Raw genomic sequence first — 20,971 nt, forward strand, 5'->3', positions numbered from 1 at the left:
TAAACATTCATCTGAGCGACCGCAAAGCTGCTGTCGAGACACACCCCTCTGTTTCTCTCTGAAGAAACATTCAACTGAATCTCAAATACACAGCAGAATCGGTCAAACACTGGTGAGTCCGCTGTCCTACAGAGAATAAATGTAACCTAAATATTTGATCAACATTTAGTTGAAAATGGAGTTTATAGCAAAGAACAGTAACACCAGATGAACTCATGCTAAAGCTAACTGGTCTAGTTGAGATGCCCTTTGGCTTTTTTAAAGTACGGAGTGTAGTAGCTGATTTCTTTCTCAACTTCTCATCACGACTGTAATATTTACAACAGACTGGACGCAGTGCCGCTAGCTGTTAGCATGCTAACTTCAGGAGATATCTCTGACACACAACACAGACGTGTTTAACGTCAACACTTAACTCTTCACACTCTGTTGATAATGTTGGTTCATTGTTTTTATGTTTTATGTTTACATTCTGGCAGATCCTACACATTCAATCTTTAAATTCAAAATATACAAACAACTCTAAATGACTTCCTGATATTCCAGTTGCTTGATATTTGTTCATGACTCATCAAGAATTTTGTAATTACCATTTTCTAGTCAATACTTCCATGTCTGAGTTGGCTGCTCAGTTCAGACGCACAGGAGGAGAAGTTCCCCTTGATGTCTCCTCGGAAACCCAAATGAAGGGTCTGTTCATCTGCCAGGTGTGTATGATGGGTTTCATGGTCTGGATGTTTGTAGACGTCAAGACAAATGTTGCTGTTCTTGTGGAAGAGGCTGAAATTCAGCAGATGATCCATAAGCGAGAACTGAAGATTCAGGAGATTAAACACTCAGTGGAGCTCAGTAAGAAAAATGATGAGTCTGTTGAGAGAAGCCTAAACAAGCTCATCAAGACGATCAAAGAGAAGCAGAGAGAGACGGAGAAACAGGCTGAACGCTTCATCAAAGAGCTGGAGCAGGAAGTCTCTGAGCTGAAGAAGAGAAGCACTGAGGTGGAGCTCTCACGCAGCTAAAAATGTTCTCCACCTCCTCCAAAGCTTCATGTCACTGAACGCTGCTCCACCCACCAAGGACTGGACAGAAGTCAGCGTCCATCCACCTTCATATGAGGGGACTGTGAGGAGAGCTGTGAGTCAGCTGGAGGAGACGCTCAGTGAACTGTTCACTGAGGTCGAGCTGAAGAGGGTCCAGCAGTCTGCAGTGGATGTGACACTCGACCTTCATACAGCACATCCCAAACTCATCCTGTCTGATGATGGAAAACAAGTTAAACATGGTGATGTGAGGAAGAGTCTCCCAGACAATCCAGAGAGATTTAATACTTGTGTTTGTGTTTTAGCAAAGCAGAGTTTCTCTTCAGGAAGATTTTATTACGAGGTTCAGGTTAAAGGGAAGACTGGGTGGAGGTTAGGAGTGGTCAGAGAGTCCATCAACAGGAAGGGAGACATCCCAGCGTCTCCTCAGAATGGTTACTGGACGATACGTTTGAGGAATGTAAATAAGTACACAGCTTCTGCTGACCCTGCAGTCACTCTCTCTCTGGAAGTCTGAGCCTGAGAAGGTGGGGGTGTTTGTGGATTATGAGGAGGGTCTGGTCTCCTTTTATGATGTTGATGCTGCAGCTCTGATCTACTCCTTTACTGGCTGCACATTCACTGAGAAACTCTACCCATACTTCTGTCCTTATCTTAATGATGGTGGTAAAAACTCCGCCCCTCTGATCATCTCACCTGTCAATCACAATGAGTAGAACAACCATTTGATTTTCTACAAACAGATTTAGCATCACTTAATGTGAGAACATTACGCATTTATTAGTACTATGTTCTTCCTATGATTACTTTTCTATATATATACTATCTTCATATGCTTGTTTGGTCATTTTTTTGCAGATTCCTAAATTCCTTGATAGTTTCATAACATACACAACAAAACAATGAAATTACAGCAATATCTATAAAAACATTCATCTTTAACTTTGTTTAATGCGTTATTGTGTGTTTTGTCTCTTTTGTGTGTTTGTGTGGGAGACGAATCGAGAACATAAAGAATAAGCAGATGAAATATTGATGGTAAATTTAAGAAATCATGAATCCACATTTAAGACAAATGTTAAACAAAGGTTATATAATACAGGCAGGATTAGGAAATAGGGTGTGATTTCGTTTTAAATGTATTTTCTTTCTTTCTGTATCAGTATTCAGATAATAAAATGCTGTGATTTCACACACTCTGAAACAGTAGGTGGCGGTATGCACCTTTAAAGTTGGTTTGCGGTCCGCCCGTAAACACAACAACAGAAGAAGAAAACTTCCAGGCGTTTGTTCTGGATTGGTACTGCGCATGCGCAATGACAGGAGTCCTTGGCAGGTCGGCCTGCTGTAGGTTACAGATCCGGTGAGGGGACACAGACACAATGCAGAGCTGGACGCAGTTATACCGGTCTCTGGCCACGGTAAGACGTATTTACTTTAATGTACTTACCATATGTGTTGTCTGAAACGGCTTCTAACGGGTCCTACTCGCTGTTGGTCCCGGTGGATGCGGGTATTTCCATATTTGCGGTCCCGGGCCTGGCTAGTGGGTCAGCTAACTGCTCTGAGATCGTAACACCAGACTCCAATGGAAAAACGTGCGATTCAAAGTTGTTGTGGTTATTGCTCACGGAATCCGTCGCTTGAAAAGTATTTGATAGATTGTCTAACGTTATAGAAAACTATCGTTTCATTTGGCTTAAGCGAAATGATCAAATATTTAAACCCATATTTAAACACAGTTACTACTTCTGCTGTTGAATATGATATATAATATAAGGTAACGTTGACGTTTTTCAAAGTTAGCTACTTCGTCTATAAATTGTAAACATTTGGACATTGTGTTAGGTGATATATGTATGCTAAGGTTAAATGTTTGTAGGTGTAGCTTAACTACTTGACGTTAATTGATGTTAAAGTTGACAGCTCTCCCTACAAGCTATGTTAGCATGCTAAGGTAGTTAGCATGCTAAGGTAGTTAGCAGTGGTTACCTAACTCTGAGTAACGTTAGCTTATGTCAGAGGCGCAACAGCTTACGGCTGTGTCTTCTCACTACTTCCAAATAACATATTATTCCCAGTTATCACTGTTTATATAAGCTATATTCATTATTACTGTCTCTAGATCACATATTAAACGTAAACATGTTTGCTTGCTAGCGCCTGAACACCAGAATCGTACATTAGCTAATCATCTGTCCTGGAAGTGTTACAGGAAATAAAATGTGTATAATCCCAAAGTGTCTAAAACTGGATTTAAAACTGGAGGATATCTGTGATTTGTTCTGTAAATTATTGTGTCAATCATGAGGTTATCAGACGGTTTTGTCTTTATTAAATTGGAGATGCATCTCCATATAGCTTTATTATTTAGAAGAAAAAACACCATTAAAAACAAAGTTGTTAACTCCTTAAATAAAAACAGCTCCATCCTGACTACAGATATGTTTCATCAGATTTGTATCTGTGACGCTGACAGTGCTATATCAGACTTCTGATATATCAGGCATCTCCCCAAAATGAGTTTTCCCTGGGTTTCACTTACCCGAGCAGCTGAGCACGAAGTCATGAAGGAAATAAACTAAACTAATAACAAGCAAGTCTGAGCAATCCTCTGGAAATGACAAGCTGTAACCACATACACAATTCACTTAATAAATAAATGGTTGTGAAGTCCCTTTGTTTGTTTTCACACGCTGCATAATTGTAATCCAGCGTTTAGTTTTGGATCCTGTGTTGGATTCTTTGTTTCACTGTCTTGTAAAGGTTATTTTCTTACTCTTACTTTTGCTTTTCCTCACAGCGGAGCCACAACCTTCCCTGCAAACTGCACGGCGCTTCAGCGCTGTCCGTCAGAACCTACGCTGACAAAGCAGCAAGTAAGAGAACTCGTAAAACTTATCATCCGTACCTGATGGCATGTTCTCCTACGAACTTTATCCAGATTCTCGTTAAAGCAGAGGGAACATACGAGAGACTTAAGGGAACTAATGTTGTCGTATTCAGAATACAAACTAAAGTGACGAGTGGTCTGGAACACTCTTTTAATCCTGTGTTGATGTACCGCCTATCCTTTGAATGAAGTGTTCAAAGTGTCATCTAAAAATGTATGTGATGAAGTTAGCACCTCCCTGGTTCCCTCCACAAACAGCCAACAAGGTTTTTCCATTAGATTTTGGATTATTGCAGAAATAATCTCTGGAAAACAAACGTTTCTGATATTTCCACGTTGTGTTCAGCGAGATAATCACATTCAACACTTTCATGATTTTTAAAGCGTAAATACAATCACCAGAAGTAAGAAGTTTAAAGGAGCTACAGCAGGTCACCACCGCTAAGCTAACGGCGGCTAATGTTAGCGTGACGACCTTTAGTCTCATTTAGACGCTCGTTAGCAACAAACAGTTTTAAGACACAAAGAAGCTTCAGAAAACGTTCAGATGTCTTCAGCTTGTTTTATCTACAGAACTGATTCCAGGCTCCAAACACACATTTAATGAACCCACTGGGGGAGCAGGAAGTGCCGACTCATCGCAGGGTTCAGGACTCTACAAGGACCCGTCTTACTGTGACGCAAAGACTAAATGTATCACGACATGGAAGTGAAAACAGTCCTCTGTTTATTTAAATGGGAGAATGCAAAAAAAATCATTGTGATAAATAATCGTTAATATTGATATTACATGTATGGTGCTGTTATTACTGCAGTGACTTCCTCCACGCTGCTCTGATACGCTTCTGTGTTGCAGTTGATGCAGACGTCACGGTGGTCGGCTCCGGTCCGGGCGGATACGTCGCTGCCATCAAAGCCGCACAACTCGGCTTCAAGGTAAACTGCCTTCAGCCGAACACGACGCAGAATGAAGTGATGGACGTCATCACGGTGTAACTTTAGAAGCTTCGTCGTATGAAAAGTTCTAAAACATGTGCACAGCCTGACCTAACGTCTGCAAAACCCTGAAGACTTTATAAATGAGCTTCTTTACAACTATGTAACTCCAGATATGGAGATGAAACGCATAATCTGTGACGTGTTGTCATTAATATTTATTGCTTTATTTAATTTAATTGTGAAAATAAAACTGGAGCTGTTAAATGTATTTCTGTCGTTGACGTTTGTTTTTGAATTAAACACATTATTTGTCATCGTATAAATATTATGTTTTCATCTCTTCCTGGACATCTTTCTGATGGAAAAGCACGTTTTTAATGGTAATTAATGCGTTAACGTTGCACGGTGCCTTTTTCTTCCACAGACGGTGTGTGTTGAGAAGAATGCCACTCTGGGTGGAACCTGTCTGAACGTCGGCTGCATCCCCTCAAAGGTGAGAAAGCGGTTTCCTTCAGATGAAACTGTTGGTCTGCACTTTAAATAACACGTCTGCGGGATTCATCCGTTAGATTTAGAAACATTTTGACGTCGTGAGTTCACAAAGCTGATGCATAAAACCAGATGCACGAGTCACGTGATGTGTTGTGTCTGCAGGCTCTGCTGAACAACTCCTACTTCTACCACATGGCTCACAGCAAGGACTTGGAAAGCAGAGGCATCGAAAGTAAGAAAGTTCTCTGTGTTCAGACGTGTCGTGCCGCTCGGTTCAGGCCGAGGATTTCATCTTCATCCATCGCAGGAAAGAGTGAAAAATGTCTAAATCTGCTGAAGTCAATATCTGCAAACCTGCGCGTGCGTTAGACTTTCTCGTTGTCCGCCATAATCCATGATTACCCGATAAATGATTCTTTATGACGAGGCGTATTTAACAGCATCAAATGACCGTTCATCCATTTAGTTTTGTAAATAATTAACACCAGAACAAACTTTATATGAATATTTCTAAGGAGAATAAAGACGAACAGACCGACGTCACTTTTCATGTCGACACACGACGTGATCAGAAGTCGGCAAAACTCTGAACCTGCGATTTAATTTCTCGTTCCTGAAGAAACTTCACCGGAAATCCTAAAATATAATATGACAAATGATCTATTGTAGGATTTAACGATGAGTCGCTATTAAATCAGTATATTAATCAGAAATGTGTTGTTGACGATATGATCCTCAATTTATTGTTTTACAAAACTGTAGTTTGATTTTATTTAGAGATTTGTTTTATAATTAATAACCTAATAGTGAAACACACTTGATGTGCTCATCATACATTTAGTAATCTAGATCTACATTCTGCCTAAATTACATTTATAGTTTAAAGAAAGTAACGGGATTATTTACTCACGTGCTTTTAAATGTAAAGATATTTAAATCAAATCAAATTTATTTATAGAGCCCAACATCACAAATTATACATTTGTCTCAGTGTTTACAGACTGTACAGGATACAACACTCTCTGTCCTTAGACCCTCTGTCCTTAGACCCTCTGTCCTTAGACCCTCTGTCCTTAGACCCTCTGTCCTTAGACCCTCTGTCCTTACACCCTCTGTCCTTACACCTCTGTCCTTAGACCCTCTGTCCTTACACCCTCTGTCCTTACACCCTCTGTCCTTAGACCCTCTGTCCTTAGACCCTCTGTCCTTACACCTCTGTCCTTACACCCTCTGTCCTTACACCCTCTGTCCTTACACCCTCTGTCCTCAGACCCTCTGTCCTTACACCCTCTGTCCTTACACCCTCTGTCCTTAGACCCTCTGTCCTTAGACCCTCTGTCCTTACACCCTCTGTCCTTAGACCCTCTGTCCTTAGACCCCTCTGTCCTTAGACCCTCTGTCCTTACACCCTCTGTCCTTAGACCCTCTGTCCTTAGACCCTCTGTCCTTACACCCTCTGTCCTTACACCCTCTGTCCTCAGACCCTCTGTCCTTACATCCCTCTGTCCTTACACCCTCTGTCCTTACAACCCTCTGTCCTCAGACCCTCTGTCCTTACACCCTCTGTCCTCAGACCCTCTGTCCTTAGACCCTCTGTCCTTAGACCCTCTGTCCTTAGACCCTCTGTCCTTAGATCCCTCTGTCCTTAGACCCTCTGTCCTTAGACCCTCTGTCCTTAGACCCTCTGTCCTTAGATCCTCTGTCCTTAGACCCTCTGTCCTTAGACCCTCTGTCCTTACACCCTCTGTCCTCAGACCCTCTGTCCTTACACCCTCTGTCCTTACACCCTCTGTCCTTACACCCTCTGTCCTCAGACCCTCTGTCCTTACACCCTCTGTCCTTAGACCCTCTGTCCTTACACCCTCTGTCCTTACACCCTCTGTCCTTACACCCTCTGTCCTCAGACCCTCTGTCCTTACACCCTCTGTCCTTACACCCTCTGTGCTCAGACCCTCTGTCCTCAGACCCTCTGTCCTCAGACCCTCTGTCCTCAGACCCTCTGTCCTTACACCCTCTGTCCTCAGACCCTCTGTCCTTATACCCTCTGTCCTCAGACCCTCTGTCCTTAGACCCTCTGTCCTCAGACCCTCTGTCCTTAGACCCTCTGTCCTCAGACCCTCTGTCCTCAGACCCTCTGTCCTTACACCCTCTGTCCTTTAGATTTAGGAACATTAGCGCCTCAGTACTAAGGTGTTGACTGAAGTGTGTCTCAGTTTCAGGCCTCTCGTTGAACCTGGAGAAGATGATGTCTCAGAAGAGCGGAGCGGTGAAAGCGCTGACCGGAGGAATCGCACATCTATTCAAACAGAACAAAGTCAGTTCTCGCTCTCGCCATTTCCTTTTTTATTTTTAACGGTTCGCTCATTAAGAATGTGATCCTGCCTCCCCCCAGGTGACCCATGTCAACGGTTATGGGAGGGTGACGGGTAAGAACCAGGTGACGGCCGTCGCAGCGGACGGCAGCGAGCAGGTCATCAACACCAAGAACATCCTCATCGCCACCGGCTCTGAGGTCACGCCCTTCCCCGGCATCCAGGTGAGAAGAATTAAAGAGCTGAAGTGTTTGTAAAAATATAAATATTCTAAGAAATGGGAGAATTTATGTGATTATCTGTTCCTTAAACTTTTCCCCTGATAATGCTACATTGAAATAGGCAGCAGAGCTATTTAACGTTAGCTGCTGGCTGCTGGCTGTTAGCTGTTGGCTGCTAGCTGTTAGCTGTTGGCTGCTAGCTGTTGGCTGCTAGCTGTTAGCTGTTGGCTGCTAGCTGTTGGCTGCTAGCTGTTGGCTGCTGGCTGTTAGCTGCTGGCTGCTGGCTGCTGGCTGCTGGCTGCTAGCTGTTGGCTGCTAGCTGTTGGCTGCTGGCTGTTGGCTGCTAGCTGTTGGCTGCTAGCTGTTATCTGCTAGCTGTTGGCTGCTAGCTGTTATCTGCTAGCGGTTGGCTGTTGGCTGCTAGGTTTTGGCTGCTAGCTGCTATCTGCTAGCTTTTGGCTGCTAGCTGCTATCTGCTAGCTGTTAGCTAATGTTCAATATTTTGTCAGTGTTTGCAAACAAAATGCGTTATCTTGTCCGGCAAAAATGTAATTTCTGAAATGACAAATGTGTTGATTTCTTCTTTCCTTGAGATCGACGAGGACACCGTCGTGTCGTCCACAGGAGCTCTGTCCCTGAGCAAAGTCCCAGAGGAGATGATCGTGATCGGAGCCGGAGTCATCGGGGTGGAGCTGGTCAGCATCTCTTTAATTCATTTATAGGAGTCAGAAGACAAAAGTATTGTACAGCTTTTACTTTCAGCTTAATAAGATGACATTTGTTGTCAAACCAAGCTTACTGAGCTGGGACGTGAGGACGAGCAGAGTTATTGGAGTGTAGCTGAAGCGTCAAGTGTTGTCCTCCCTTCGCAGGGGTCAGTGTGGCAGCGTCTGGGCTCTAAAGTCACAGCAGTGGAGTTCCTGGGACATGTGGGCGGCATGGGCATCGACATGGAGATGTCCAAGAACTTCCAGCGCATCCTGCAGAAGCAGGGACTCAAGTTCAAGCTCAGCACCAAAGTCATGGGAGCCACCAGGAGGCCCGACGGCAAGATCGATGTGGCGTAAGCGAAACACGCAGCAATCTGGATTATTTTCAAATTGTGAATTGCAGCAGCCGTCTGTAACCGTTTGTGTTTCAGAGTGGAGGCGGCGGCCGGAGGGAAGAACGAGACTCTGACTTGCGACGTGCTGCTGGTCTGTGTCGGCCGGCGGCCTTTCACCCAGAACCTGGGTCTGGATTCTGTGGACATCGAGGTGGACAACAGGGGGCGCATCCCCGTCAACAACCGCTTCCAGACCAAAATCCCCAGGTACCCCGAGACAGTTTAATTTACTCCTGTCCTGTTGAGACTTAGTGCAGCAGAGAAGTGATTCTGAAGAAGGTGTAATGTTGCTTTCATGAATATAAAGTAGGATTAGTTTTTACTTTCATTCTTCTTTGATGCCATAAATGATTTAATAATGACGAGCCTCTGCGCTCGTTCTCCCTCCTCAGTATTTATGCCATCGGTGACGTGATCGCTGGGCCGATGTTGGCCCACAAGGCCGAGGACGAGGGCATCATCTGCGTGGAGGGCATCGCCGGCGGCGCCGTGCACATCGACTACAACTGTGTTCCCTCCGTCATCTACACACACCCCGAGGTGGCCTGGGTGGGCAAGACAGAGGAGCAGCTCAAAGAGGAGGTGAGTCCGGGGGGGTCGTCATTCATTCGTGTTGCACATCGTGGGAGCAGCCAGAGGAATAAGGGTTCAGGGTTTTCTTAGGGTCCTCTTTATTTCATGCAAAACATGATTCCTGGGGAAATGGACAATATTTGAAGCTGTAAGGATAACTGATGATATCTAGTCTGAGTGTCCTGCAGGCTTCTTACAGTCCTCCTCTCTCCTCTCCTCTCCTCTCTCTCCTCTCCTCTCCTCTCCTCTCTCTCCTCCTCCTCTCTCTCTCCTCCTCCTCTCTCTCTCCTCCTCCTCCTCTCTCCCTCTCTCCCTCTCTCTCTCCTCCTCTCTCTCTCTCTCTCTCCTCCTCTCCTCTCTCTCCTCCTCCCTCTCTCCTCCTCCTCCTCTCTCTCTCCTCCTCCCTCTCTCCTCCTCCTCCTCCTCTCTCTCTCTCTCCTCCTCCTCTCTCTCTCTCTCCTCTCATCCTCTCTCTCTCCTCCTCTCTCTCTCCTCTCCTCTCTCTCTCCTCCTCCTCTCCTCTCTCTCCTCTCCTCTCTCTCCTCCTCCTCTCTCTCTCCTCCTCCTCTCTCTCTCTCTCTCTCCTCTCCTCTCTCTCTCTCCTCCTCTCGTCTCTCCTCCTCCTCCTCCTCTCCTCTCTCCTCTCCTCCTCCTCTCTCTCTCTCCTCCTCCTCCTCTCTCTCTCTCTCTCCGCCTCCTCCTCCTCCTCTCTCTCTCCTCCTTCTCTCCTCTCTCTCTCCTTCTCTCTCTCTCTCTCTCTTCCTCTCTCCTCTCCTCTCTCTCTCTCTCCTCTCTCTCCTCTCCTCCTCTCTCCTCTCCCTCTCTCTCTCCTCCTCCTTCTTCCTCTCTCTCCTCCTCTCTCTCTCCTCCTCTCCTTCTCTCCTCCTCTCCTCTCATCTCCGCTCTCATCCTCCTCTCCTCCTCCTCTCCTCTCATCCTCCAGCTCTCTCATCCTCCTCCTCCTCCCTCTCCTCTCCTCTCTCTCCTCCTCTCCTCCTCTCCTCCTCTCTCCTCCTCCTCTCTCCTCCTCCTCTCCCCCTCCTCTCTTCTCTCCTCTCTCCCTCTCTCCTCCTCTCTCTCCTCTCTCCTCCTCCTCTCCTCTCCTTCTCCTCTCTCCTCCTCCTCCTCTCTCTCTCCTCCTCCTCTCCTCTCTCCTCCTCCTCTCCTCTCTCTCCTCTCCTCTCTCTCCTCTCCTCTCCTCTCCTCCTCTCTCTCCTCTCCTCTCCTCTCCTCTCCTCCTCCTCCTCCTCTCCTCTCATCATCTCTCCTCCTCCTCATCCTCTCCCTCCTTCTCCTCCCTCCTTCTCCTCCTCCTCTCCTATCCTCCTCTCATCCTCTCACTCCTTCTCCTCTCCTCCTCTCCTCTCCTCTCTCCTCCTCCTCTCTCTCTCTCCTCTCCTCTTCCTCCTCCTCTCCATCCTCTCTCCTCCTCTCTCCTCCTCCTCCTCCTCTCCTCTCTTCCTCCACTCCTCCTCCTCTCTCTCTCCTCCTCCTCCTCTCCTCTCTCCTCCTCCTCTGCCCTCCTCCTCCTCTCTCCTCCTCCTCTCTCTCTCTCCTCCTCTCCTCCTCCTCTCTCTCTCTCTCTCTCTCTCTCCTCTCTCTCCTCCTCCTCCTCCTCTCCTCATCCTCCTCCTCCTCCTCTCCTCCTCCTCCTCCTCTCCTCTCATCCTCTCCCTCCTTCTCCTCCCTCCTTCTCCTCCTCCTCTCCTATCCTCCTCTCCTCTCTCCTTCTCATCCTCTCTCTCCTTCTCCTCTCTCCTCTCCTCTCCTCTCATCCTCTCCTCTCCTCTCATCCTCTCCCTCCTTCTCCTCCTTCCTCCCCTCTTCTCCTCCTCTCTCTCTCTCTCTCTCCTCTCTCTCTCTCTCCTCTCTCTCCTCCTCCTCTCCTCTCTCCTTCCTCCTCTCCCCTCCTCTCCCCTCCTCTCTCTTCTCCTCCTCCCTCTCCTCTCTCTCCTCCTCTCCTCTCCGCCCTCCTCTCTCTCCTCCTCCCTCCTCTCCTACTCACTCTCTCTCCTCTCTCTCCTCTCTCTCCTCCTCCTCTCCTCTCTCTCTCTCTCTCTCTCTCTCCTCTCTCTCTCTCTCCTCTCTCCCTCCTCCTCTCCTCTCTCTCCTCTGTCCTCTCTCTCCTCCTCTCTCTCCTCTCCTCTCTCCTCCTCCTCCTCTCCTCTCTCTCCTCCTCTCTCTCTCCTCTTTCTCTCCCTCCTCCTCTCCTCTCTCTCTCCTCTTTCTCTCCTCTCTCCTCTCCTCTCTCTCCTCCTCCTCCTCTCCTCTCTCCTCCTCTCTCCTCTCCTCCTCTCCTCCCTCTCTCTCTCTCTCTCTCCTCTCCTCTACTCTTCTCTCCTCTCTCTCCTCTCTACTCCTCTCTCTCTTCCTCCTCCTCTCCTCTCTCTCTCTCCTCCTCTCTCTCCTCTCTCCTCTCCTCTCTCTCCTCCTCCTCTCCTCTCTCTCCTCCTCCTCCTCTCTCCTCCTCCTCTCCTCCTCCTCTCTCCTCCTCCTCCTCCTCTCTCTCCTCTCTCCTCTCTATCCTCCTCCTCTCTCTCCTTCTCCTCCTCTCCTCTCATCCTCTCTCTCCTCTCCTTCTCATCCTTCTCTCTCCTTCTCCTCTCGCTCTCTCTCTCATCCGCTCTCTCCTTCTCGCTCCTCTCTCTCTCTCCTCCTCATCTCTCTCGTCCTCCTCCTCTCGTCCTCTCGTTCCTCCTCCTCTCCTCTCTCTCTCCTCCTCCTCTCCTCTCAGTCCTCGCTCTCTTCCTCCTCTCTCCTCTCTCTCCTCCTCCTCTCCTCTCTCCCTCTCATCGCTTCCGCTCTCCTCCTCCTCTCCTCTCTCTCCTCCCGCTCGCTCTTCCTCTCTCTCCTCCTCTCTCTCCTCTCCCTCCTCCTCCTCTCTCTCCTCCTCTCTCTCCTCTCTCCTCCTCCTCTCTCTCTCCTCCTCCTCTCCTCTCATCTCTCCTCTCCTCTCTCTCCTCCTCTCTCTCCTCCTCCTCTCCTCTCCTCTCCTCTCTCCTCCCCCTCTCTCTCCTCCTCCTCTCTCTCCTCTCCTCTCTCTCCTCCCTCTCTCTCTCTCTCTCTCCTCCTCTCTCTCCTCTCCTCCTCTCCTCTCTCTCCTCCTCCTCTCCTCTCTCCTCTCTCTCCTCCTCCTCTCCTCTCTCCTCTCTCTCCTCCTCCTCCTCTCCTCTCTCTCCTCCTCCTCTCTCTCTCCTCCTCCTCTCCTCTCTCCTCCTCCTCTCCTCTCTCTCCTCTCCTCTCTCTCCCTCCTCTCTCCTCTCAGTCCGCTCCTCTCCTCGTCGCTCCTCTCTCATCCTTCCTCCTCATCCTCTCTCCTCCTCTCTCCCTCCTCTCAGCCTCCCTCTTCCTCTCTCACCTCTCTCTCCTCTCCTCCTCTCTCCTCCTCTCCTCCACTCCTCCCTCCTTCTCCTCCTCTTCTCTCTCCTCTCCGCTCCTTCGCCTCCCCTCCTCTCCTCTCCTCTCCCTCCTCTCCTCCTCTTCTCTCTCCTCTCTCCTCCTCCCCTCAACTCCTCCTCCTCTCGCCTCTCCTGCTCCCGTCTCACTCCTCTCCTCTCATCCTCCTCCTCCTTCTCTCCTCCTTCTCCTCTCCTCTCCCTCCTCCTCCTCCTCCTTCTCCTCTCCTCTCCCTCCTCCTCCTCCTCCTTCTCTTCTCCTCTCCCTCCTCCTCCTCCTCCTCTCCGCAGGGCGTCCCGTACAAAGTAGGCAAGTTCCCCTTCGCAGCCAACAGCCGAGCCAAGACCAACAACGACAGCGAGGGCTTGGTGAAGATCCTGAGCCACAAGGACACAGACAGGATGCTGGGAGCGCACATCGTGGGAACTGTAAGAGCATCAGACACGTGATTCATTTCTTAGGAGACGTTTGTTGGAGGACAGAAGCGGTTGGAGAACCCTTTAATCTCCTCTTCCTGCTTTGACGTGTCTGAATGTGTCCTGAAGGTGGCGCCAGAGGAAAGATCACAATGTTAATTTCCTCCAAAGGGTTTACCCTCTGTACGGTGGCCCCTTTAGGACATCTCTCTCGGCTCCACGCTGTCGTATCTGAACTATCTTACCACATGTTGTTAATCACTTTTAACCGTCACTGCAGACGTGCTGAAATAAAATGTGTTCTTCAAAAGAGAATTTCAGACTTTAAACGTTTGTTTTTTGCCTACAGGGAGCAGGAGAGATCATCAACGAAGCTGCTTTGGCCATGGAGTACGGTGCTTCCTGTGAGGACATCGCCAGAGTCTGCCACGCCCATCCTGTACGTCATGCTGACACGCACACACCATAATATCACACGCATTAACCCATATCTTCTGTCAAAAACAATATAAATTGTATAAATTCTGGGTTAAAGTAAAATGTTGCTGAAAAGGTTAGCTGTCAGCTGCTAGCTGTCAGCTGCTAGCTGTCAGCTGCTAGCTGTCAGCTGCTAGCTGTCAGCTGCTAGCTGTCAGCTGTTAGCTGCTAGCTGTCAGCTGCTAGCTGTCAGCTGCTAGCTGTCAGCTGTTAGCTGCTAGCTGTTAGCTGCTAGCTGTCAGCTGCTAGCTGTCAGCTGATAGCTGCTAGCTGTCAGCTGTCAGCTGCTAGCTGTCAGCTGCTAGCTGTCAGCTGCTAGCTGTCAGCTGCTAGCTGTCAGCTGCTAGCTGTCAGCTGTTAGCTGCTAGCTGTCAGCTGCTAGCTGTCAGCTGCTAGCTGTCAGCTGTTAGCTGCTAGCTGTTAGCTGCTAGCTGTCAGCTGCTAGCTGTCAGCTGCTAGCTGCTAGCTGTCAGCTGTCAGCTGCTAGCTGTCAGCTGCTAGCTGTCAGCTGTTAGCTGCTAGCTGTTAGCTGCTAGCTGTCAGCTGCTAGCTGTTAGCTGCTAGCTGCTAGCTGTCAGCTGATAGCTGCTAGCTGTCAGCTGTCAGCTGCTAGCTGTCAGCTGCTAGCTGCTAGCTGTCAGCTGCTAGCTGTCAGCTGCTAGCTGCTAGCTGTCAGCTGTCAGCTGCTAGCTGTCAGCTGTCGTATCTGAGGTGCAATTGACTTGTATTAAGGTGCGTTCATGTTCATTCAGTTAAATTGTGTATTGAAGGTAAAGTATAATGTGGTGGGTTCAAATTTAGTTTTTTGATGAGAAAGTTACTCGGTTGTTAGAAGATGTTTCACAGAAATATAAAATAGATATTAGATGGAACTATGAGCTGTTTAACTTCCCAACAGAAGACGGTATTTAAACGTAATAAAGAAGTTCATGGGATTTTTGTTTTCTTACCGCAGTATGGAATCAGTGTCGAATCGGGGAATTTCTCTGGTACTGACTTTGTTATCGTGTATCTGAATAAAGGCTCATAATCTGCAGAAAAACAGGATTATTAAAAACAACCGGACTGACTTAAACTCTTCCCCCCCCCCTCCCCCTCCCTGTCTCCTCGCCCCCCTGTCTCCCCCCCTGCAGACGGTGTCGGAGGCCTTCAGAGAAGCAAACCTTGCCGCCACCTTCGGCAAAGCCATCAACTTCTGATCGCCGGGCCGCTGTCGCACCTTCAGTGTACATAACGAAGAAACAGGAAGTGTGTGTCTGCCTCAAAACCTTCCCCCGACCCACCGGGACCCTCCGCGTACATCCAAGCTGTACCACATGTAGTTCTAATGTTTATTTAAATGTTCTCCATAAATCAATAAAGGAGGCGTTCAGGCGGTAAACACTGCACATCAGTCTTCTTCCAGACGCACAGATTAAAGTTAATTTGCATTACATAGAGATATAAATATTATTTTGGGTGGCTGCGCTTTCTCTTGTAAAGGAAGGGAGTGTTTCTGTTTCTTACAGGATTTAACTCGTATGACGTGTAATCAGAGCAGGAAACTTACGTTTTAAAGATTAAATTTACTATTAAAGTTGCGTTTTGTGGATCAAAACTTTGAAGCGAGTTGAGCTTCAATCACAGCAAAGTTGGCGACTAAATTTAGTAATTCATACTTTTTTATTCCATCATTTGTTCCCTCGATTCAATATTCTTTCAATAACCTATATTTAACAAACGATGCACAAATCATTATTTATACTTTGATTTTTTAAAGTCTACTTACCGCCTTTTTTCCATAAAATCAAAGTATAAACTGTAGAGCGCGCGGTGACATCACCTGTGACATCACCTGTGACATCACCTGTGACATCACCTGTGACATCACCTGTGACATCACCTGAGGCTGCAAGTTAAAGTGAAATATGACGACTACAACGTTCCTGATTGATCAAATCTTCTGCACAAGACAACATTAATTTTAACGTGCTGGTCTGGGGATTTATGACTTCTGATTTATTTATTAACAAACTGCATTTGGCCTTTGACAACCGAAAGGTTCCCTGTGGAGTTCTGATCTACGGACGGCCGCAGCTCTGAATGTGAACATAAGTGTTATTGTTTCGTGCACTTTAACTGCTGCTGTTCCCCCTTTAAAGGTCGACTGTTTCCTGCTCTGGTTGCTTCACTGTGATTGGCTCTGTCCTGCTTCTGCTTATTTAAACCAATAAAAAAGCAGTTGAATAAGACGACGGTGTAACTTTCCTTTCTCTGACATCCACCGTGACTTTATTTACAATAACCTTTATGGGATATTTTACTCGTCTTAAAGTGCTGATTTTTAACTGACGTGAGAAGATGCTTGAATTTGAATCATCTCTTATTTTCAAATAAATCTGCTTCACAATCATTTAAACCATAAAACTTCTGAATTATAATAATAATAATCTTTATTTGTAGAGCAGCTTTCATACAATAGATTTGCAGCCCAAAGTGCTTCACAGCAGAAACAACAATTAGTCCAACATGAGACAGAATAAGATCATTTACAGAACAATAATCACAGTGTAGATGTAAATGAGTCTGAAGTAGCATTATAACAATAGCAGAATTAAATAGTATAAAATAACATTGGCACACCATTCTTGTAAATGTTTTAAACTATCAGAGCCATATTTTGAAATTATGAGATCAACAATGGGCCCCTGTGGCCCTTCAACTGGTTAAATCTTGGTTCATCATCTTGGTTAAAGCCCGCTTCATAAACAAACCCGTTTGTTAAGTTTTATGAAACCTGTAGGTTAAAGACAATATATTCTTTAATCTTTCACTTTTCCACGAATTGTGTAAAGAACATGTAAACACATTTATCAGATAAACGTCCTCTTGTTCCCGTGGTAACACCGTCACCGTTGATCTCAGGCTTTTAAAAAATACACACCTTTACACATTCAATGTTACACCCGTAATAATTCACTATTAAAAGGCTAAAGTAAAGAGATATAAAATATAACTGAATATATCTGCATTCATAAACAAATGTACTGATCGGATCATGAAGTCAACTTTGACATGAAACGATCTGAAACGATTCTTTAAAGTTATTGATTTTTATCACTTTATTCTCTTTGTCAGTAGTTTTAACGTCTTACATTTGACTGTAAATGAAACCGATTTTCTCCCACATGTTTTCAGGACAACATCGTCACATGTTGCTCAAAAACTCTTCATCATCTTCATCATCTTCATCTAGTTCTGATGTTCTACAGTCACAGATAATCATTCTCTTCATCTTCATCATCATCATCATCATCATCATCATCATCATCATCATCATCATCATCATCTTCATCTAGTTCTGATGTTCTACAGTCACAGAGACCTTCACTGGTGAAATATTCACTTCATCCCAACAGTAAATATATGGAAACATCCTCTCAGTGAAAGTGTGTGTGAAGGTGTGTATGTGTGTGTTAGTGTCAGCATCAGAGAACGACAACTTCCCTCTGTTCCAGTCCAGATTCACTCGGATCCTCTGGAGCTTCTTCTGCACTGAGAGAACAGTGACTGGATGTGATGGAGAGGATGCTCTGTAGTCACCATCATAGAACCATAGTCTCCATGCTTCAGACCGTATGTATCCCTTCCTCTGGACAGACTCTGCTAACAAACCCAGTTCCCAGCCTGTACTGTCTCCAACCTGGACGTCCCAGCTGTGAGTCCCTGAGTTAAAGCCCTCAGAGCTCAGGACAGAGTAGTGACTCTCAAACCTCTCTGGATTATCAGGAAGCTGCTGTCTCTCTCCTCGTCTCACACTGGTCAGATCTTCAGACAGGATGAGTCCTGGACCAGCAGTGTTTGGGTCCAGAATCAGAGGAGAGTAGGAGACCATCTCCTTCATCTTGTTCCAGATGTTGAAGGTGAGGTTGCCCAGGTGTTTGGCCTGGTCTATCAGAGGTCCTGAGAGCAGCTGTGGAGCCTCCAGCAGGGGGCGCTGCAGCTGGACTCTCTGCACTGCAGTCCTGTAGCTGTGCAGGAATGAGATGTCTTCAGCTCTCAGCTGCTCCTCTGTGGCTCTGACTGTGTGTGAAAGAGCTGCTATCTCTCTGCTCAGAGCCTCCATCTTCTCCTTCATCATCACACTCTTCTGCTCCTCTTCCTCCCTCAGAGCAGCCATCCTGGCCTCCTCTTCCTCTTCTAGAAACTGGTGCAGCTTCTTAAACTGCTCCTTAATCTGCGTCTCTGTGCGTCGGGCCTGGACCTTCATGTGTCCTGCTGTTTGATCAGACTTCACTTTAACTTCTTCTAAAGCCTCTAACTTCTTCTTTAAGGGCTGCAGAGTTTCCTGAAGTTCCTTCTTGTGTTGTCGTGCAGCTTCATCGATGGGTCTGAATCTGTGGTCGCTGTGTTTCTCTGAATCTCTGCAGACGACACACACTGGCTGCTGATGGTCCAGACAGAAGAGTTTGAGTTTCTCAGCGTGCAGACTGCAGAGATCCTCTGAAGCTCTCTGATCTCTCTCCTGTAAGAAACTCTCACACAGGTTCTTTAACACCAAGTTTAAAGGTGGTTCCATTGAAGATCTTCTCTTACAAAGTGGACACTCACGTACTTGTTTCCCCGTCCACCAGCTCTGCAGACAGCCTTTACAGAAGCTGTGGCTGCACGACAGAACAACAGGATCTTTAAAGACTTCATGGCAGACAGAACAGCAGAGATCTTCCTCTAATCTGGAAGCCATTTAGTCTCTGAGTGAAGCAGGAAACACAGACGCTCAGCCGCTCCCTGTTCCCTGAAAGTTACTTCACTTTGTAAAACTCTGGTTCAGTGTGTGGATTCAGCAGCTGCTTGAAGTGGAAGTATTCCAGTATTCCTCCTGCAGCTCCTCTCTCAGTGGAAGTGGTGCTTTCAGTGTGAAGGTGGATCTTACCGTCCGTCTCTCCGTGTGTGTGTGTGTGTGTGTGTGTGTGTGTCGTCTCAGTGAGAATAACAACCTGTTTCCTGTTTGTCTCAGGTGAGTCAGCTGATGGGCGGAGCTTCATCATGACAGTTTGTCAGGTTGAGCTTCATTCCAAAGTCCTTCATCGTTGTTAAGAAAACACAAACGTGTCTTCATCAGATTCGTTCCAGTAAAATATGTTAATTTCCTTCATTTACAAACCAGTGAAGTCGACTTATTGAGAAAACAACGTTTTAGCATTTAGATGTAACACGCTGCATGTATCAGCGTTCGGTTGTTTATAGGTTTGTGGTTGTATATATATTGTATCGTTCATTATAAACCAAGATTAAATGAATTGGACACTTTGAAGACACAACATGTGCCCATGAACATCACATTAGGAAATACAACGTTTGACATATTGAAAGGGACTTCTATAAGCCACGCCCACTGCTCCTGTTTAAATCTGCACATGTTGATGCTCAGCTTCTTGCTTTTCTTCTTCTCTTCTTCTTGAACTGCTGCTCAGAGGGATCTTTGTCTCTTTGTCTTTACATTGTCCGTCAGCGTTTTATCCTCCACGTACAACACAAACCTTCACTCTGAATGTTGATTCTGATGTTTTCTGAAACAAAGCTGTTTGCCTTCAGTGTTCTCCTTAAATCTTAAAAAAGACTCCTTTGGTTTTTCTAACTCAGAGTTTGTTTTAATTTCACAGGTAGTTAAAGTCTCATTCAAAATAAAGTCTGTTTTGCTTTGTGCTTTCTGAAGTGTTGCATGAAACTGTCTCTGTCTGCGCCGACACTTAATGTTGATCGGAACTTAACAGAAGGTCAAATGATTCTAAACCATTGAATATATATATTATAATATTATATCAGTCTAGTGTACTAGTGGATAATGTAATAGCAATTTAAATGTCTACTGTTTTAATTATATAAGTTTCCTATGTTAAACAAGCCAACTGCCATTTGATGCTAACATAGGAGTGCTGGTCATGTTAATACAAGACAGACGCATCCTGATTAAACTGATACTGAACTAACAAAAGACAGGACACACCCAAATCCTGATCAAACTGTTTAACATACTGAGACAGAATATTGAGTGTATCACCCAATACTCTGTTTACATAACTATTACCTTACAAGCATCAAAGGGCAGTTTGGCCCGGCCCCCTGTGTTTTTTCATCACCTCGTCTCCAAACCAAATTGTATAAAATGCCTATGTGTCTTCTTCCAACCTGTGCCCTTCCATAGACTACGCTGTATTCTGTGAAACTGGTGCCATTTTGTGGCCACAAATAAATGCACAAAGACAACTCTGTCTCTATCACCATGTATTTGATTTTATATACATCTCTCCAGAGTAAAGCAGGAAAACTTCCACAACAATACTCATAAGGAGTGACAGTTTCCCTCCCTGTCCTCCTCTTGTAACATTATCTCACATGAACTGAGCTGCGGACATTCAGCGCTAACTTACGTTACGAGTAGTAGCGTTAGCTAGCCTGTTAGCCAGCTAGCCTGTTAGCCAGCTAGCCTGTTAGCCAGCTAGCCTGTTAGCCAGCTAGCCTGTTAGCCAGCTAGCCTGTTAGCCAGCTAGCCTGTTAGCCTAGCAACCATAAACCACAAACTCAGTCACAGTCTGAGTTTGTGGAAAAGTTGGTATACTTCGTATTTAATTTGCTTTTTTACTCGTTTTAACCCGGTTGACACGATTTAAATGTTTCGCGTCCTCCAGAGTATCGTTACAACAGTGCTAGTCCTGCTAGCTTCGCTCCGCTACAGTCAAAACATCAGCACCAGAAGCACAACGCTTGATTTGATTTGGTTTTTCAAAATAAAACCGCAATCACCTGAAGACATTTGGAAACAAAATCGAGGCTTTAAAAATATGTTTTTATTTGGCTTCTTATCTTGTTGTTCTTTTAGTTTCCATCATGCTCGGTGAAGCACTCTGGACTGCATGATGTTATGAAGGGTGCTATATAGAACAATTAGATTTTATTAATATATTTTAGTCTTACATTTGACGGTGTTTGTATTCTTCTTACGTCTTTTCTTTTATAATATAGCACTTTGTGAAATAAGCTTAATTACAAAAGTGTGCTCTTCAAGTTGAAATCTAATCCCTTCAACGGGTCCGCGCTGGTTTTATTCCGTCTCTTCAACTAACGGTC

The 20,971-nt window shown here is 46.0% G+C and overlaps 3 protein-coding genes across 3 annotated transcripts; 2 read left to right on the forward strand and 1 right to left on the reverse strand.

Annotated features, from left to right (window-relative positions):
* Positions 1-382: 382 nt before the first annotated feature.
* On the forward strand, positions 383-2,088 carry LOC115009255 (E3 ubiquitin-protein ligase TRIM39-like). Its single transcript, XM_029433127.1, is given in 3 exon segments — positions 383-1,003; positions 1,005-1,554; positions 1,556-2,088. Coding segments are annotated over 3 exon segments (1,191 nt in total). The 5' UTR covers positions 383-563; the 3' UTR covers positions 1,757-2,088.
* A 218-nt stretch (positions 2,089-2,306) lies between these two features.
* On the forward strand, positions 2,307-16,095 carry dld (deltaD). The gene is made up of 14 exons (XM_029433652.1): positions 2,307-2,461; positions 3,844-3,919; positions 4,790-4,869; positions 5,297-5,365; positions 5,527-5,596; positions 7,578-7,678; positions 7,757-7,900; positions 8,491-8,592; positions 8,770-8,960; positions 9,039-9,209; positions 9,395-9,584; positions 13,262-13,399; positions 13,737-13,826; positions 14,998-16,095. The coding sequence occupies exons 1-14, from the start codon at positions 2,423-2,425 to the stop codon at positions 15,061-15,063; spliced, it is 1,527 nt and encodes a 508-aa protein (XP_029289512.1). The 5' UTR covers positions 2,307-2,422; the 3' UTR covers positions 15,064-16,095.
* A 705-nt stretch (positions 16,096-16,800) lies between these two features.
* Positions 16,801-19,424, reverse strand: LOC115009574 (nuclear factor 7, ovary-like). The gene is made up of 2 exons (XM_029433656.1): positions 17,200-19,424; positions 16,801-17,160 (listed from the first exon to the last, which is right to left on the reverse strand). Coding segments are annotated over exons 1-2 (1,389 nt in total). The 5' UTR covers positions 18,588-19,424; the 3' UTR covers positions 16,801-17,159.
* Positions 19,425-20,971: the final 1,547 nt, after the last annotated feature.

The sequence above is a fragment of the Cottoperca gobio genome, chromosome 6 (assembly GCF_900634415.1).
Source record: "Cottoperca gobio chromosome 6, fCotGob3.1, whole genome shotgun sequence".
Lineage (NCBI taxonomy): Eukaryota > Metazoa > Chordata > Actinopteri > Perciformes > Bovichtidae > Cottoperca > Cottoperca gobio.

Bases quoted from the DNA above. Each gene is read 5' to 3' on its own strand.
- dld (XM_029433652.1), top strand. From the start codon at position 2,423: ATGCAGAGCTGGACGCAGTTATACCGGTCTCTGGCCACG. The intron at 5,597-7,577 runs GTAAGAAAGTTC...AGTGTGTCTCAG, and splicing joins GGAAAGCAGAGGCATCGAAA to TTTCAGGCCTCTCGTTGAAC. The intron at 9,585-13,261 runs GTGAGTCCGGGG...TCCTCTCCGCAG, and splicing joins AGGAGCAGCTCAAAGAGGAG to GGCGTCCCGTACAAAGTAGG.
- LOC115009574 (XM_029433656.1), bottom strand. From the start codon at position 18,587: ATGGCTTCCAGATTAGAGGAAGATCTCTGCTGTTCTGTCTGCCATGAA.